Here is a 14,360-nt window from a genome sequence, read left to right on the forward strand (position 1 = left end):
GAACAATGAACCCTTTCACATTGGTTTATTACAGTAAGGGTGATGATCTGTACACCATTAAAATTATCTATACACCACTAAACATGCATTATAACGTTGTATTGTATAAGTCTTTAAAGCAGTTTTAGTGTTGTATGGGTAAATTTTGGTGGTGTACATATCACTACCCTCTTTGTTATCATGTATTGTTCATTTCTCCTTTTTCAGTTTTATTCGTTTACTTTGCCTACATGTGTACTTCCTTAGATGAAATAGATTTTCACCTGACAAGTTTAGGTTTTTTTTTTTTTTTTTTTTTTTTTCTTTCTTGGGTCTATTTTATCGACCTATGTTATTATACATGTAGCACCATATAAATCATTTATCAATAATCTAATGTTTTTGGTAGAAAGATAAAATGTTTCGTTTGTATATGCAGAGTAATTATCATGATAAATTGTGTAGTTTTACTTGATGATTAGATGGTTTTGGTAACAGGCCAAAATGGTTTGTTGTCGAAATGAGCATTTTTAGTACGGGTCAAAAAGAGTCAAATTGGCATGTTTCGCAAACATTTTCACATCATTTTTTATAGGAGGTTGTATACTAGTGCATCATTGTCACACTTCGGGCACCCATTCGACCACTTTAACGTTTTCCTAGCATACTTCATACTTTATGATAATAAATTTAATGTTATATTATATATATGTGAATATGAATTATGATATATGATGATATGGCTCTTTTGGGTCTTGAGAATATAACAAACGTCAACCCATTTATATGATTGTAAATGGTTCGAGAATGACACCAAGTGTAGCATTTAAGATGAGTACAATTCAAGCCATTGAATATTAACTGTATTATTTAGTGTTCAATGCCTTCACGATATATAGAGCAATTCGTAAAAGCGGGTGTTGTATTCATCTTCATGTTAACTTATTAAGATTATTAATTATAGGTTTTAGACGATTATAAATGCTAATTAACTAGTGCATCTGCATCGAAACTTATTCTTCACAACACGAAAGCCTCCGAGATTACTACACACCACCCACTTATAAAACTAAATGACCCGACAAAAGTAACTTACTTTTTGTATCTTGTACGAGGATCACAAGTACAATACACCAACGTATCAAAGCGCATAAATCTGTTGGGTTCATGAATTCATGTAACCATGGAAGAATTCGGTCAAAACTCAAAAGTGTCTGGAATTCGTGTTTTCATTTTGAGATATCATTGAAATGAAGTTTACAAGGACTAATATTACAAAATGACATAACACATGAGATGTCGTTTCTCTCTCATATCTTTTTCTCCTAATTTAATTGGTTGAACTTAATTGGTTCAACGCAATAATATTTTTGTTTTCAAAATTTTGTAAGCATATCATTTCTCTTTCATGTGTTCAGACAACTTAATTAGTAATAACTTTTAATAACAAATACATTCAAATTCATTTCCCTAAAAAAAAAAAAAAAAAAAAAAAACAAACCAATTACAAAGAAGACAATATACATCTAATCTATTCTTTTTATCACACAACTTACTCAATTTCTAATTACTTCCAATCACAATAAAAATGTTTACAAAACAATCTAACACCCACATCCAAATCCACTTCCAAATCAAAAACCCGCACTCACCAAAGCTTCACACAAGATATGTACAACTTATTTGATACACCAAAATTTATTCACCAACCGATTCATCATACGACCCACATATGTTAGAGGTCTTGCTTCCTATGTTTCTCTCGTTAATCCGTTCTCAATACCACCCAACAACCCACAAAACCAATGTATATGAACATGTATAATCAATCTACACAATTCGGCTACCCACAAAGACCACTTTTTCAAGGTCAATTCTAACAAACACCACCCTCACGTGAATGGCAATCATGGATGACTGGGTTAAGTCTTGCTCAGTCTTAGTCTTTCTGAAGAAGTGTTGAATTGAAGTTGATTTGACAGTTCAGTCTTTCTAGATAGTGCGCCATGGTTTGGAGCGTTCTTATATACTTTCATAGAGTACTTAATATATTTATAGAGTGCTAAATATATTCAGAGTACTAAATATTTGATAATACATAAGACTATGAACATTTAGCAATGTTGTTCCATGATGTAGCCATGCTTGCAATGACTAATTCTTGTGCAAACTGCTTTGGCATTGTTAATAGATATTTTGATATATACTCGAGTTTTCCACCCAAGAAATGAAATAAGAAAACAAATTAAACGCTGCTTCCACAATGTATGTTCACAACTGTTGATTGAAGAATTTATCTTGTTATTTTTGCTTAGTTTAAATACGATTAAATCACAGATCAAGCTCGAGCTACAACTTAATCACAGATCAAGCTCGAGCTTATAAGGCTCCAACATGAAAAGCATGTGCTTACACTGATCGCGAGTTAAGCTTATGCACTTTGGACAACTATTGACTTGATGTAAATAATTGAGTATGCTATTGGCTCCTCAAGCTATTTCGAATCGAATTCAAGCTTATAACTTGTATGCGTATATGTAAGCCAGAGAACAAGTACACATTCGATCGATCCAAAAGAATATATAAACTGATATACAATCCATCAAACACTACAAGCATCAAAAGATTTGGGATTTTTGATTTACTCTAATTCCAATTGTGTGGATTAAGAAAAGAACTTTATAATAGTAAACCACAAGATTCATAATCATTACACAGTTCTAATCCTAATCTCGAATCCGCGACTGCGTCAATACAACCAGATCAAAAGGTTAAACCACGAATAAGGTACTAATAGACCCGTACCAGTTCAATTTACGAGCATGTTGGTTTAACATAGATCACGCTTTAGCTTCCAACGCCAAATGGATCTTTTTTCTTGGACCCTACAGATATAAGATCCATTAAGCAGTTAGCAAAAATAAAATCTAGAAAAGATTAGATGGTTGAAGGTACAACACCTAAGAGCGTCACACAAATGCAATCAAATATAATATTCATAATTTACTATAACTTTCCTAAGCAATTTTCACATCAATCATTATAAGTATATTCACTACATTATCATAACCATAAAAAAGTACGTTCTATTTGGTTAATTTTAACACATTCATTTAAACTCGATGGGCCAAAGCAGGTTGTGTTTTATCTCAAACAGGTCAAATGAGCCAACTCTTAGGGTTTAGGTAACAATGGATGGGTCAAAAGAGTTAAGGTTACCCAAAAGACTATTTTATGCATCCAACCTCTAATATTATATAATTCGGAATAATATTTTGATCAGTGTTCTTGTAGTCGATATAAACAGGCAGGGTATTTTAAGTCAACCCGCTTTGACCTAGCCTGTACCAAAAAAAAAATTCTACACGTTACCCAACCCGCCGACCCACCCATATTGCCACCTCTAGCTTGTGTCTTGTAGAGCATAACTTACCATTGGGATTCCTATAGCCTTTAGATCTTCATCAGTCATGTGTAGAAGGGCAGCCATATCAACCTGCATAAAAAAGAAGATGCATAAACGCTTGATACAAGTTCTAAAATCCATGTATAGATTAAGTGATAAAGATTATACAAAAAGATTCATACTTCCTCGGCTTGAAATGTAATCGAATACTTTTCAAGACCCAAAGCCTGTAAGAAGCTGTCCACTGTTTCACCCTGTACAAAACACATAATGCTAAGAAAAAGAACCATCACTATAGCCCAAGAAAGTAAGTAGGTCGGGACTTTGAAACGACTTGTCGGTAGAGTCGGGGTCGAGTCGGACCTTGACTAACATTGACTTTTAGTAATATATATATATATATATATATATATATATATATATATATATATATATATATATATACATGATTACACATAAATATATCAAACATAAATATTTCCAACATAAATACTTCAAACATATGTATAGGGCACAAATCTTTGAATAAAAACTAGCAAAATTTTGACATAACTTTGACTTTGACCGACTAAGAACAACTTTGACAAGACTATTTAGCATTGACCGACCAGTTACACGTTATTGGGCGAAACGGGATAGGCTAGCCACTAAATCGACTAGTCGGCCGAGACGGCCAACGTTTACAACACTGAGAACTACAAACCTTCTTGAAAAGAAAATAGAAAAAGTAACCTAGTATATGCAACATTAAGTGACAACCTTTTCTTCATTAATATATGACATAGGCAGTCACATACCATTAAACATTAATATGAGAAATAAGCGGTAACATACCTTTCTTCTTTTAGAAACAGTGCTAGCAACTTTCTTAGGCACTTCAGCAACAACACTTTTCCTAGCAGGTTTACTGATCAATGTTGCCATTTTTGGTTTTGCCTGAGCTGTTACTGGTGGCTGTGAATTAGTGATACCGGATAGCTTTTCACGCAGATCTCTTACACCGAGAGTTGGCCGCTGATTAGTCTTCTTCTGGAGCTTCAAGCGTAGATCAAGGACACCAACTTTTCGATCTATGAAAGCCATAAAACATGAAAGAAATGATTAATGCAAGTGAGCCTTGTATTAAGCTTTACATAAAAGAATATAATCTTTAGTGTGAAGGCTTAATGATTCAGCTCATACTTGATGCTTGTGGATCAGCTTGTTCATACAGGTCGTGCTCCCATTTATCATCAGCTTGTCTCTGCCTGTAGCAGAAAAATCAACAGTTCTTATTCGAAAGTGTGATTCATGAAAGTATAATTCACATGACAAAGGTCCAAATGTTGCTATACAAATATAAGAATGAGTAACTGAATTCATATAAAGAACAACATCTAATACACTTTCAAGTTAAAACGGTTACATATGCGGTACAAAAAAGTACAGCAATACCTCTGTAGCACAAGTGACGACTAACTTTTCGCCACAGATTTTTCCCCCTATATTATTAATTGAGAAATACATAGTGCTAATGGTTACAAGATCACATGCTTAGAATTTAAACTGCAAACAGTTAACTATCATTTATTGGCATGTTTCAAACATGCACGAACTATTTGTTATTAACTTGGATTGTAAGTAAACCTTCGTGCCTGAAACGGAACCGACTCCGGATTGATCTTTGAATCGTGTGAACACTTTCCTAATCGAATATTTCGACCCAATTAGCCACGGGTTATACGAAGTTTCGATTGGGATAAGACAAAGACTAGATTGTTGTCTTGGCTAAAAGAAAACAATCAAAACAATTGCATAGATTTATCTTCTAATTGTTTAAGTTGAAAGTGTGTGTAAAAGGTTAAAAATCTGGAACCTTTTTCAAACACACAAAGGGTCAAAAGGTTTCTTGAAAAGTCACAAACTTTTGATTCATACCCATTAGTGACTTGGAAGTTAATTCTCATGTATTTAGACTTAAAATGGTCCAAAAACATGTAAAAACGCGGTTTAAATGCCCTGGAACAACCCCAAAACGTTTGGGGTTCAAATTCAAATGTGCCTTTTAGGTTGAAAAGGCACATTTTCAGCGAAATAGCATTAAGCCGCGCCGCGGGCCCAAGAGCCGCGCCGCGGGCTAACAAAGAAACTCACTGGCATCAGGTCAAAAACCCTCGACTATGAAAACACGGCTTAAGCCGCGCCGCGGGTGGCGAGGCCGCGCCGCGGCCTAATGAAGCCTCCAGCCATCTTGTTTTGATAAACTCTCGACCCTCAAAACACCTTATGAGCCGCGCCGCGGGCTTCCTAGCCGCGCCGCGGCTTAACCCTGCGTCCAGCACCTCAATTTCGTGCTTAAGGTTTTCCGAGCGTATGGTCTTTTCAAGTCTCGTTTCGCATTCCTCAAATTCCATACATTATTTCCCAGTCCAAAGGATACATCAAACCATCTCACATTTTACGAACGTGTACTCCACACTCTCCGAATTCGTGTAACGTATCAATGGTTCGAAAACACTTTCAACTTAGTAATCCAATCACTAAAATGATATGTTGGATCATGCTAAAATCACCAACAAATCCCCCCCATTTTAGTATGATCCTTGATAACTAAAATACCAACAATTAGAAACTAATGCATAAGTGTAAATGTCACATGGATTGAATTTACACATAGTATATTACACATGCAAGAATTCGAAAATCAGGGTGCTCTAATAGTTTGAACCCATCAATTCATTTAAAAACCTGTCGATAATATACACACTAGTTCCATAATCTCTAACAATACAACCTTGACACTATTAGGAGCCATGTGTCCCAATTCAATCATGAACATATAGAAAACTAATTCCAAAGCTTTCTTGAAGCGGCTCAACTTCATGTCCACTTAGGTAGCTCTCTTCAATCTTGCTCCTACAATGCAATTTTTCAAGAGAACTATTAAGAAGTCATAAACTTCAACCTCACTTTATCTTGTAGGTCCGAACACATACCCTTGGGATTATATGAAAACATGTGTTCCAATCTTCTCAAAATAGGCTTTCCTCATTGAATTCAGCTCCTAGCGTTGTACTAGAAGGGAATTGGGTATCCCACTTTGAAAGATTTTGATGGACTTCAATCCCACACCAATAGCTGCCTTGTGCACTGAGTCCCTGGCTAGTCCCTTGGTCAAGTGATCCGCGAGATTTTGTTCCGATCTAACAAAATCAATGGAGATCACTCCATTTGTGATTAATTCACGTACCATGGAATGTCTAACACCCAAGTGTCTAGACTTACCATTATACATGTGACTATAAGCCTTAGCCACCGTTGAAGCACTATCACAATGCATACCAATAGGAGGAATGGGCTTTGGCCACAAAGGAATTTCATATACCAAATTCCTTAACCACTCGGCTTCATTACCCGCCGCAACCAATGCAACAAATTCCGACTCCATTGTCGAATTTGTAATACATGTTTGCTTCTTAGAAGCCCATGAAATTGCCCCTCCACCAAGTAGGAATATCCAATTAGTAGTAGAAGAATGATCTTCCATATTGGTTATCCAACTTGCATCCGAATAACCTTCTAGAATAGAAGGAAAGCCGGTATATGTGATACCAAAGTCCTTGATTTGCTTCAAGTACTTAAATACTCTATTCACAACTTGCCAATGGTGAGAACCCGGGTTACTAGTAAATCTACTCAATTTTCCCACCGCATAGGCAATATCCGGTCTAGTGCAAGTCATTGCATACATTAGACACCCTATAGCACTCGAGTATTTAAGTTGATACACAGCCGAACCTGTATTGGGTAAGAGCTTAAGAGTAGGATCAATGGGAGTACTCACCAGGGAGGTTTCCTCAAGATTGAACTTCTTGAGAATCTTCTCAATACAATGAGATTGAGTTACCGTGATGCCATTGTCACCACGGATGATCCTTATCTCAAGAATCACATCCGCAACCCCCATATCCTTCATCGAAAACTTAGATGACAAAAATTGTTTGGTCTTATAAACTTGATCTTGGTTAGTACCAAATATCAACATGTCATCCACATACAAACAAATAATCACACCATTCCCCTTGTGATCAAATTTGCTATACACACATTTATCCGATTGGTTGATCATAAAGCCATGAGACAAAATGACATCATCAAACTTTTGATGCCATTGCTTTGGTGCTTGTTTAAGTCCATACAAAGACTTAATCAACTTGCACACCTTCGTCTCTTGTCCCGGCATGACAAATCCTTCCGGCTGTTTCATGTACACCTCCTCCTCCAAATCACCGTTAAGAAAAGCGGTTTTTACATCCATTTGGTGAATAACAAGATTGTGAATCGACGCGAGCGAAATTAACAATCTAATGGTGGTGTTACGCGCAACCGGAGCATAGGTATCAAAATAGTCAATACCCTCCTTTTGCCTAAAGCCTTGTATGACCAAACGTGCTTTAAACTTGTCAACCGATCCGTCAACTTTCATCTTTCTTTTGAAGATCCATTTGTTGCCCAAAGGTTTACAACCGGAAGGCAAATTGACTAGAACCCATGTATTATTTTCCATGATAGAGTTTATCTCGTCACGAATTGCCTCTTTCCAAAAAGCAACGTCACGAGACCTCATGGCCTCGTCATATGTCCTCGGATCCTCCTCAATATTATAACAATAATGAAGTTGAGATATGACACTATCTCTAGTTCCTTCAACTAAGAATAGTTGAAAATCCTCACCATATGATTTAGGAGTTCTTTTCCTACTCCCTCTACGTGGCTCATGAGTCTCATTTGGAATTTCTTCCAATTGAGCACCTTGGGAGGTACTTGCAATAGGTACCATATCCTTTGGTTTAGGTATTGATGTAAACCAAATATTGCATCTCTAGATTCAATCACGGTATTAACCGAAATAGCATCATTTGAATCAATGACAAAGAATCTATACGCCTTGGAATGCTCGGCATATCCAATAAAAATGCAATCAATACCCTTTTCACCCAACATTTTCCTTTTGGGTTCCGGAAGTCTCACGACCGCCCTACATCCCCAAACTCTCAAGTAATGCAAGTTTGGACGTTTGTTAAACCAAAGTTCATATGGAGTCTTCTTCCCATTCTTATTGGGAACCCTATTCAAAATGTAACAAGCCGTTAACATGGCTTCCCCCCAAAATCCCTCACTCAAACCGGAATAAGACAACATGGAGTTAACCATCTCTTTAAGTGTCTTATTCTTCCTTTCGGCTATACCATTTTGTTGTCGCGTATAAGGAGCCGTGGTTTGGTGAATCACTCCTATCGATTGGAAATATTACGGGTCATAATACTCGCCACCTCGATCGGTACACAATGTTTCAATTGAACAATCAAGTTGCAATTCTACTTCAGTTTTATAGATTTTGAATTTGTCTAAAGCTTCATCCTTAGAATGCAAAAGATACACATAGCAATACCTAGACGAATCATCTATAAAAGTAATCATGTACTTCTTATTACCCATTGAAGGAGTAGCATGAAGATCACATAGATCACTATGAATTAGTTCTAATAATGACGATTTCCGGTTTATGTCTCTAAAAGGTTGTCTAGTGATCTTTGTTAGCATACAAGTTTTACATTTATCTAAATACAACAACAACAACAACATTACCCAATCCAACGAAAGTGGGGTATGGGGGAGGTGAGTGTAGACAATCATTCCTCGTACCCTAGATTAGAAGGAAGTCACTACTCCACGAGCGGGTATAGAACCCGCGCCTAGATAAGGTCGTCCCTCCCTCTACTCTAGCGCAAAAGAGATTGCTTCCTAAAGGACCTCCGGCCCGATACATTTATCTAAATGTTTATCAAAACTTGATATTAAGTCATCCTTAGACATTTCATACATTCTTTTCTAATGTACATGACCTAAACGAGCATGCCATAAACCGGAATCACTTGTACTAGAACTAATCATGCAAGTAGAATTGATGGCCCTAGGAACATTTTTGAGATTAAGCATGAACATACCATTGTTATAATACCCAAAACCAACAAACACACCACACTTAAACAATATATATTTGTCACTTTCAAACACTTGTTTATACTCACATTTATTCAACATGGGACTAGATATGAGATTCTTACGCAAGTTAGGTACATACAATACATTATAAAGAGTAATAGTTTTCCCGGAGCTAAACTCCAATACAACATTTCCATAACCAACAACACTAGCAATAGATTCTTTGCCCATGTGCAAGACATCCTTTTCCGGTACAAAAGTCTTGAACCATTCATGGTCCTTGCAAGCATGGCAAGTTGCACTCGAATCTACCCACCATCCACTTGTATCATCCTGTACATAGAATGCATCAGAAATATGTGAAACATAGTTCTTAATTGGAATGGTCACAAAGTCAGAAATTTGACCTTGATTAGGAGTAGGATCCTTTGATCGTTGGCCCGCACCCGATGTGCTTCCTCCTTCTACCAACTTGACTTTGCAATCCCGCTTATAGTGACCGGGTTTGCCACATCTCCAACAAGACTTCTTGTCCTTATTGGACGCATTCTTGTTGCCATCAAACTTTCGTTTCTTGTTGCTTGATTTCTTGTTGTATTTATTCCCATGGGATTTATCTTCAATCATGTTAATTGAAGAAGATCCCACTTCTTTACACTTCCCTTTGCCATTATCTTGTGCCCGAATTGATTCCTCAATTCTCAAGTGACTACCCTACTCATTCAAATTCATATCTTCTTTCTTGTGTTTAAGTGTGTGTTTAAAATCTTGCCATGAAGATGGCAATTTGTCAATGATGGATGAAACCGTGAAAGTTTCATCCACACTTATGTTGTGTTTGGTAAATTGCCCCAAGATCCTAAGGATCTCATGGAATTGCTCCATGATGGGCCTAGTATCAACAATCTTGTAATTGTTGAAATTGCTAACAAGGAACTTCTTGCTAGACGCATCCTCGGCCATATACTTGGCCTCCAATTTATCCCAAAGTTCCTTTGCCGATTCAACCGAATTGTAAACATCAAATAAAACATCGGACATACCATTTAGAATGTGGCCACGACACATCAAGTCATCGTTGTCCCATTTGCTCCTTAACCGGGCATGTTCCATTGTCTCGTCATCCGATTCAGCGGGCCTTGGAGTTGACAACACATAAACCAATTTCAATGTGGTCAAAAGAAATTGCATATTCTTTTGCCATCTCCTAAAATCTGCCCCTTCAAATTTCTCCAATTTTGCAAACCTTGAAGTCATTTCTTTCACAGTTTCACCGGACATGGTGATCACAAGTATTCGATTAGAATGTTATTAACTTGGATTGTAAGTAAACCTTCGTGCCTGAAACGGAACCGACTCCGGATTGATCTTTGAATCGTGTGAACACTTTCCTAATCGAATATTTCGACCCAATTAGCCACGGGTTACACGAAGTTTCGATTGGGATAAGACAAAGACTAGATTGTTGTCTTGGCTAAAAGAAAACAATCAAAACAATTGCAGAGATTTATCTTCTAATTGTTTAAGTTGAAAGTGTGTGTAAAAGGTTAAAAATCTGGAACCTTTTTCAAATACACAAAGAGTGTATTTATAATGAGTCAAAAGGTTTCTTGAAAAGTTACAAACTTTTGATTCATACCCATTAGTGACTTGAAAGTTAATTCTCATGTATTTAGACTTAAAATGTTCCAAAAACATGTAAAAACGCGGTTTAAATGCCCTGGAACAACCCCAAAACGTTTGGGGTTGAATTGTGCCTTTTGGGTTGAAAATGCACCTTTTCAGCCCAACAGCATTAAGCCGCGCCGCGGGCTAACAAAGAAACTCACTTGCATCAGGTCAAAAACCCTCGACTATGAAAACACGGCTTAAGCCGCGTCGCGGGTGGCGAGGCCGCGGCAGCCTCCAGCCATCTTGTTTTGATAAACTCTCGACCCTCAAAACACCTTATGAGCCGCGCCGCGGGCTTCCTAGCCGCGTCGCGGCTTAACCCTGCGTCCAGCACCTCAATTTCATGCTTAAGGTTTTCCGAGCGTATGGCCTTTTCAAGTCTCGTTTCGCATTCCTCAAGTTCCATACATTATTTCCAAGTCCAAAGGATACATCAAACCATCTCACGTTTTACGAACGTGTACTCCACACTCTCCGAATTCGTGTAACGTATCAATGGTTCAAAAACACTTTCAACTTAGTAATCCAATCACTAAAATGATATGTTGGATAATGCTAAAATCACCAACACTATTTTTATTATCCAGACTACTAGCACATGAAAAAATGAGGATTAACAGCTTACAATTTCCCCAAAATGTTACTAAAAGGCACAAAATTTGGCTAAATATAGAGGCAAAAATGGGATGTAAAGCATCATTTTACATCTTCATACTAACCTAAATTTACATCTTAATACTAACCTAAACTCAGCAATAAATAAGATCACAGTACATCTTAATTAGCAGTAAACCTAACTCCATTTTTCAAAAAGAAAATCAACCACAAAATCAACTAAAGGATGTATTTGAAATACAAACACAAAACCTGTACATACAGTAGATATGAACAAATTAAACAAACCTCTTGCCAGTAATTTGTCTACGGCGGCCGGAGCTATCTAGGGTTCCGACATTAAGACGGCCTTTAATTGAATTTCTGGGGGCATTATCCTCACGATCAGCGTACATGTTAAAACAATTTAATTGAATCGTAGATATATGTTAAAACCCTAAACTAAAGCCCCCTGCGATGACTGATAAAAATCGTATGTAGCTTGAAAATTGGGGGGAAATAGGGATCGGGAAAAATTGATCGAATAGGATTAAAGATGCTTTAATCGGGTCGTTACTTAATACAGTCGGGTGTTATTCAATTTATTCGGGTCGTTAAAATCGGGTTGCCCCGGCTATTTTTTTTTTTCTTTTTTTGAACTGCGATATCGGCTCATCTAGAGTGACTTAACCACCTTCACTATTCTACGTCACTCACACACACGTTAAGAGTAAATTCAATTCGCGACGATGTTGGGAGTATTTTCGAAAGTTAGGAAAAACCCTCCGAGACCTTCCTAAATCGCAATGATATTAATCAAAGGTTGTAAACTCCCGCTTTGAGTGAGAATCGAAACTGAATTTGCAGCACTCAAGCCAAGGCTTCGGTTACTCGTCTATTTTTTTGGTTGTATAATTAGATTGACGTTGGAATCAGAAGTCGAAAGTCGTAACTTATTTTTTTTAGTAAAATGTAAGTAATACCTCATTTGTAAATATAAAATAATACATTAAAGGATATTTTAGTAATATTATTATTATAAACTCCATTTTTTTCAGAAGTTAAATTTAAGAGCTTAAAAATCTAAAGTTTTTTTTCTTTTTCTATAAACTCTACTTTTTATTGTCTACTATAACCTTTTTATGACTTGTAGCTTAATAAATCATAAGTTTCCATAAGTTTCTAAAACTACTCACCGAAACACACCGTGACTCAATCCCAATATTATTTTTGTCACGTGCAATTATAAACAAAATGAGTCGAGCAATCTAAACTCGACTCGCTAAAAGATATATTCGAGTTAAGCTTAAACGAGTTTAATCGTAAATTTGAATGTATTTTAAATATCATTAAATGAATGAGTTCAAGATGCTTTTATCGAGCTCGAATAAGGTCGCGAGCTTCAGGTCTTTCGTTGTATAGTACTATCTAATATATGTTATTTCATAATATAAAATAAACTTTATACGTATAAACAAGTCGAACTCAAGTCGAGCTCGAACTTATATAATGTCACTTGGCTTGTGTTTCAAATTTAATGCTTGGGTAGCTCAAAAGCCTTATTCTTCAACAGATCTGTTAAGGAATGCCGAGCGGGGAAAATATGATAAATAGATACATAATTTTGTGTGTGATCAGACAACAACAAATCAGAGTCATTAATGGCTTATCGAACAACAATTTTGAGTGTGGTAAAGGTTGGCCCAAACCTATGTGATTGATTCGCTGGGTAGGAATAAGAGTCATTAATGGCTTTAGAGATTAGACAGCGAGATGAGACAGCCAACCACTATTTTTAGGTAATGTGTCTGCTCTTAGGCCCGATGTGGAATTCTCTCCCAGGATGTTACTCTGATGCGTATGGCTAAACAAACCGAATTCGAACTCTTTATACTTTTGAACAATTAATGTAGGAAGTGTTTCACGCTAAGAGGTTAGTTGAAAAAATCCAAATGTCAAAAGGGTCATTGTAATAATATTTTTAAAACATCAAAATTTCGATGAAGATATATTGTTTCTAGAAACTCAAAAGTTGCTCATTTTGACATGTTATTCGACTTGTCCATTTTGCCATCTCTTGATAAAAAAATAAAGGGAAATCCTGATTATTTTTTTTTTACATGCCTTTGTTGGTTGTGACCTTTTTAGGTATAAAAATTAATGAACATATCCGTTCTGAAACCCTTTCCATATCTGAGTTCTCAACACATTTCTCGATCTAAATACGGAACATGCGAGGGAATAAGACTATTATACTTATTCATGTTGTATGAAAGAAAATCAGATAACATCAAGACCTAAATCGTAAGCAGATCACAAACATTAAATGGGCATGTGCTATGTGTTGATGCAATTGTACCATAAAAACTTAGTTGCACGTTGCATCTAGAGATGACAATGGACGAGAAAAAACCCGTGACCCGCGGGTACTCGATCCGTGATGGGCGGGTAAAATCATAAAACTTTACCCGCGGGCACGGGTACGGGTAAAAAATGATACCCGTCAACGGGTCGCGGGCGGGTCACGGGTACATACTACCCGTCGCGGGTAAAACCCGATCCGCTAATTCTTGAAACTTTTTTAAATTTATTCGCGAATTTATACATACCATTATCAATTTTAAAGGGATTTAATTGTAATGCAATAATGATTACAAATATAATATTGCATATAAGTAAAAAAAAAAAAACTTGACTTTCACGTCATTTTACACATAATTGTACA

At 36.6% G+C, this 14,360-nt stretch overlaps 2 protein-coding genes across 2 annotated transcripts; both read right to left on the reverse strand.

The window, feature by feature from the left end:
* Positions 1–2,572: 2,572 nt before the first annotated feature.
* LOC139877691 (uncharacterized) lies at positions 2,573–4,633 on the reverse strand. Its single transcript, XM_071865120.1, has 5 exons — positions 4,568–4,633; positions 4,220–4,455; positions 3,568–3,639; positions 3,413–3,475; positions 2,573–2,864 (listed from the first exon to the last, which is right to left on the reverse strand). The coding sequence occupies exons 2-5, from the start codon at positions 4,307–4,309 to the stop codon at positions 2,820–2,822; spliced, it is 270 nt and encodes an 89-aa protein (XP_071721221.1). The 5' UTR covers positions 4,310–4,455; positions 4,568–4,633; the 3' UTR covers positions 2,573–2,819.
* Positions 4,634–10,084: 5,451 nt separating this feature from the next.
* On the reverse strand, positions 10,085–10,651 carry LOC139874563 (uncharacterized). The gene has a single exon (XM_071861977.1). It carries the CDS (start codon positions 10,649–10,651, stop codon positions 10,085–10,087), a length of 567 nt encoding a protein of 188 aa, XP_071718078.1.
* Positions 10,652–14,360: the final 3,709 nt, after the last annotated feature.

This window comes from Rutidosis leptorrhynchoides, chromosome 11 (genome assembly GCF_046630445.1).
Source record: "Rutidosis leptorrhynchoides isolate AG116_Rl617_1_P2 chromosome 11, CSIRO_AGI_Rlap_v1, whole genome shotgun sequence".
Classification (NCBI taxonomy): Eukaryota; Viridiplantae; Streptophyta; class Magnoliopsida; order Asterales; family Asteraceae; genus Rutidosis; species Rutidosis leptorrhynchoides.

Bases quoted from the DNA above. Each gene is read 5' to 3' on its own strand.
- LOC139877691 (XM_071865120.1), bottom strand. From the start codon at position 4,309: ATGGCAACATTGATCAGTAAACCTGCTAGGAAAAGTGTTGTTGCTGAA. The intron at 3,640-4,219 runs GTATGTTACCGC...TGTTTTGTACAG, and splicing joins CTGTTTCTAAAAGAAGAAAG to GGTGAAACAGTGGACAGCTT. The intron at 2,865-3,412 runs GTAAGTTATGCT...TTATATCTGTAG, and splicing joins AGGCTATAGGAATCCCAATG to GGTCCAAGAAAAAAGATCCA.
- LOC139874563 (XM_071861977.1), bottom strand. From the start codon at position 10,651: ATGTCCGGTGAAACTGTGAAAGAAATGACTTCAAGGTTTGCAAAATTG.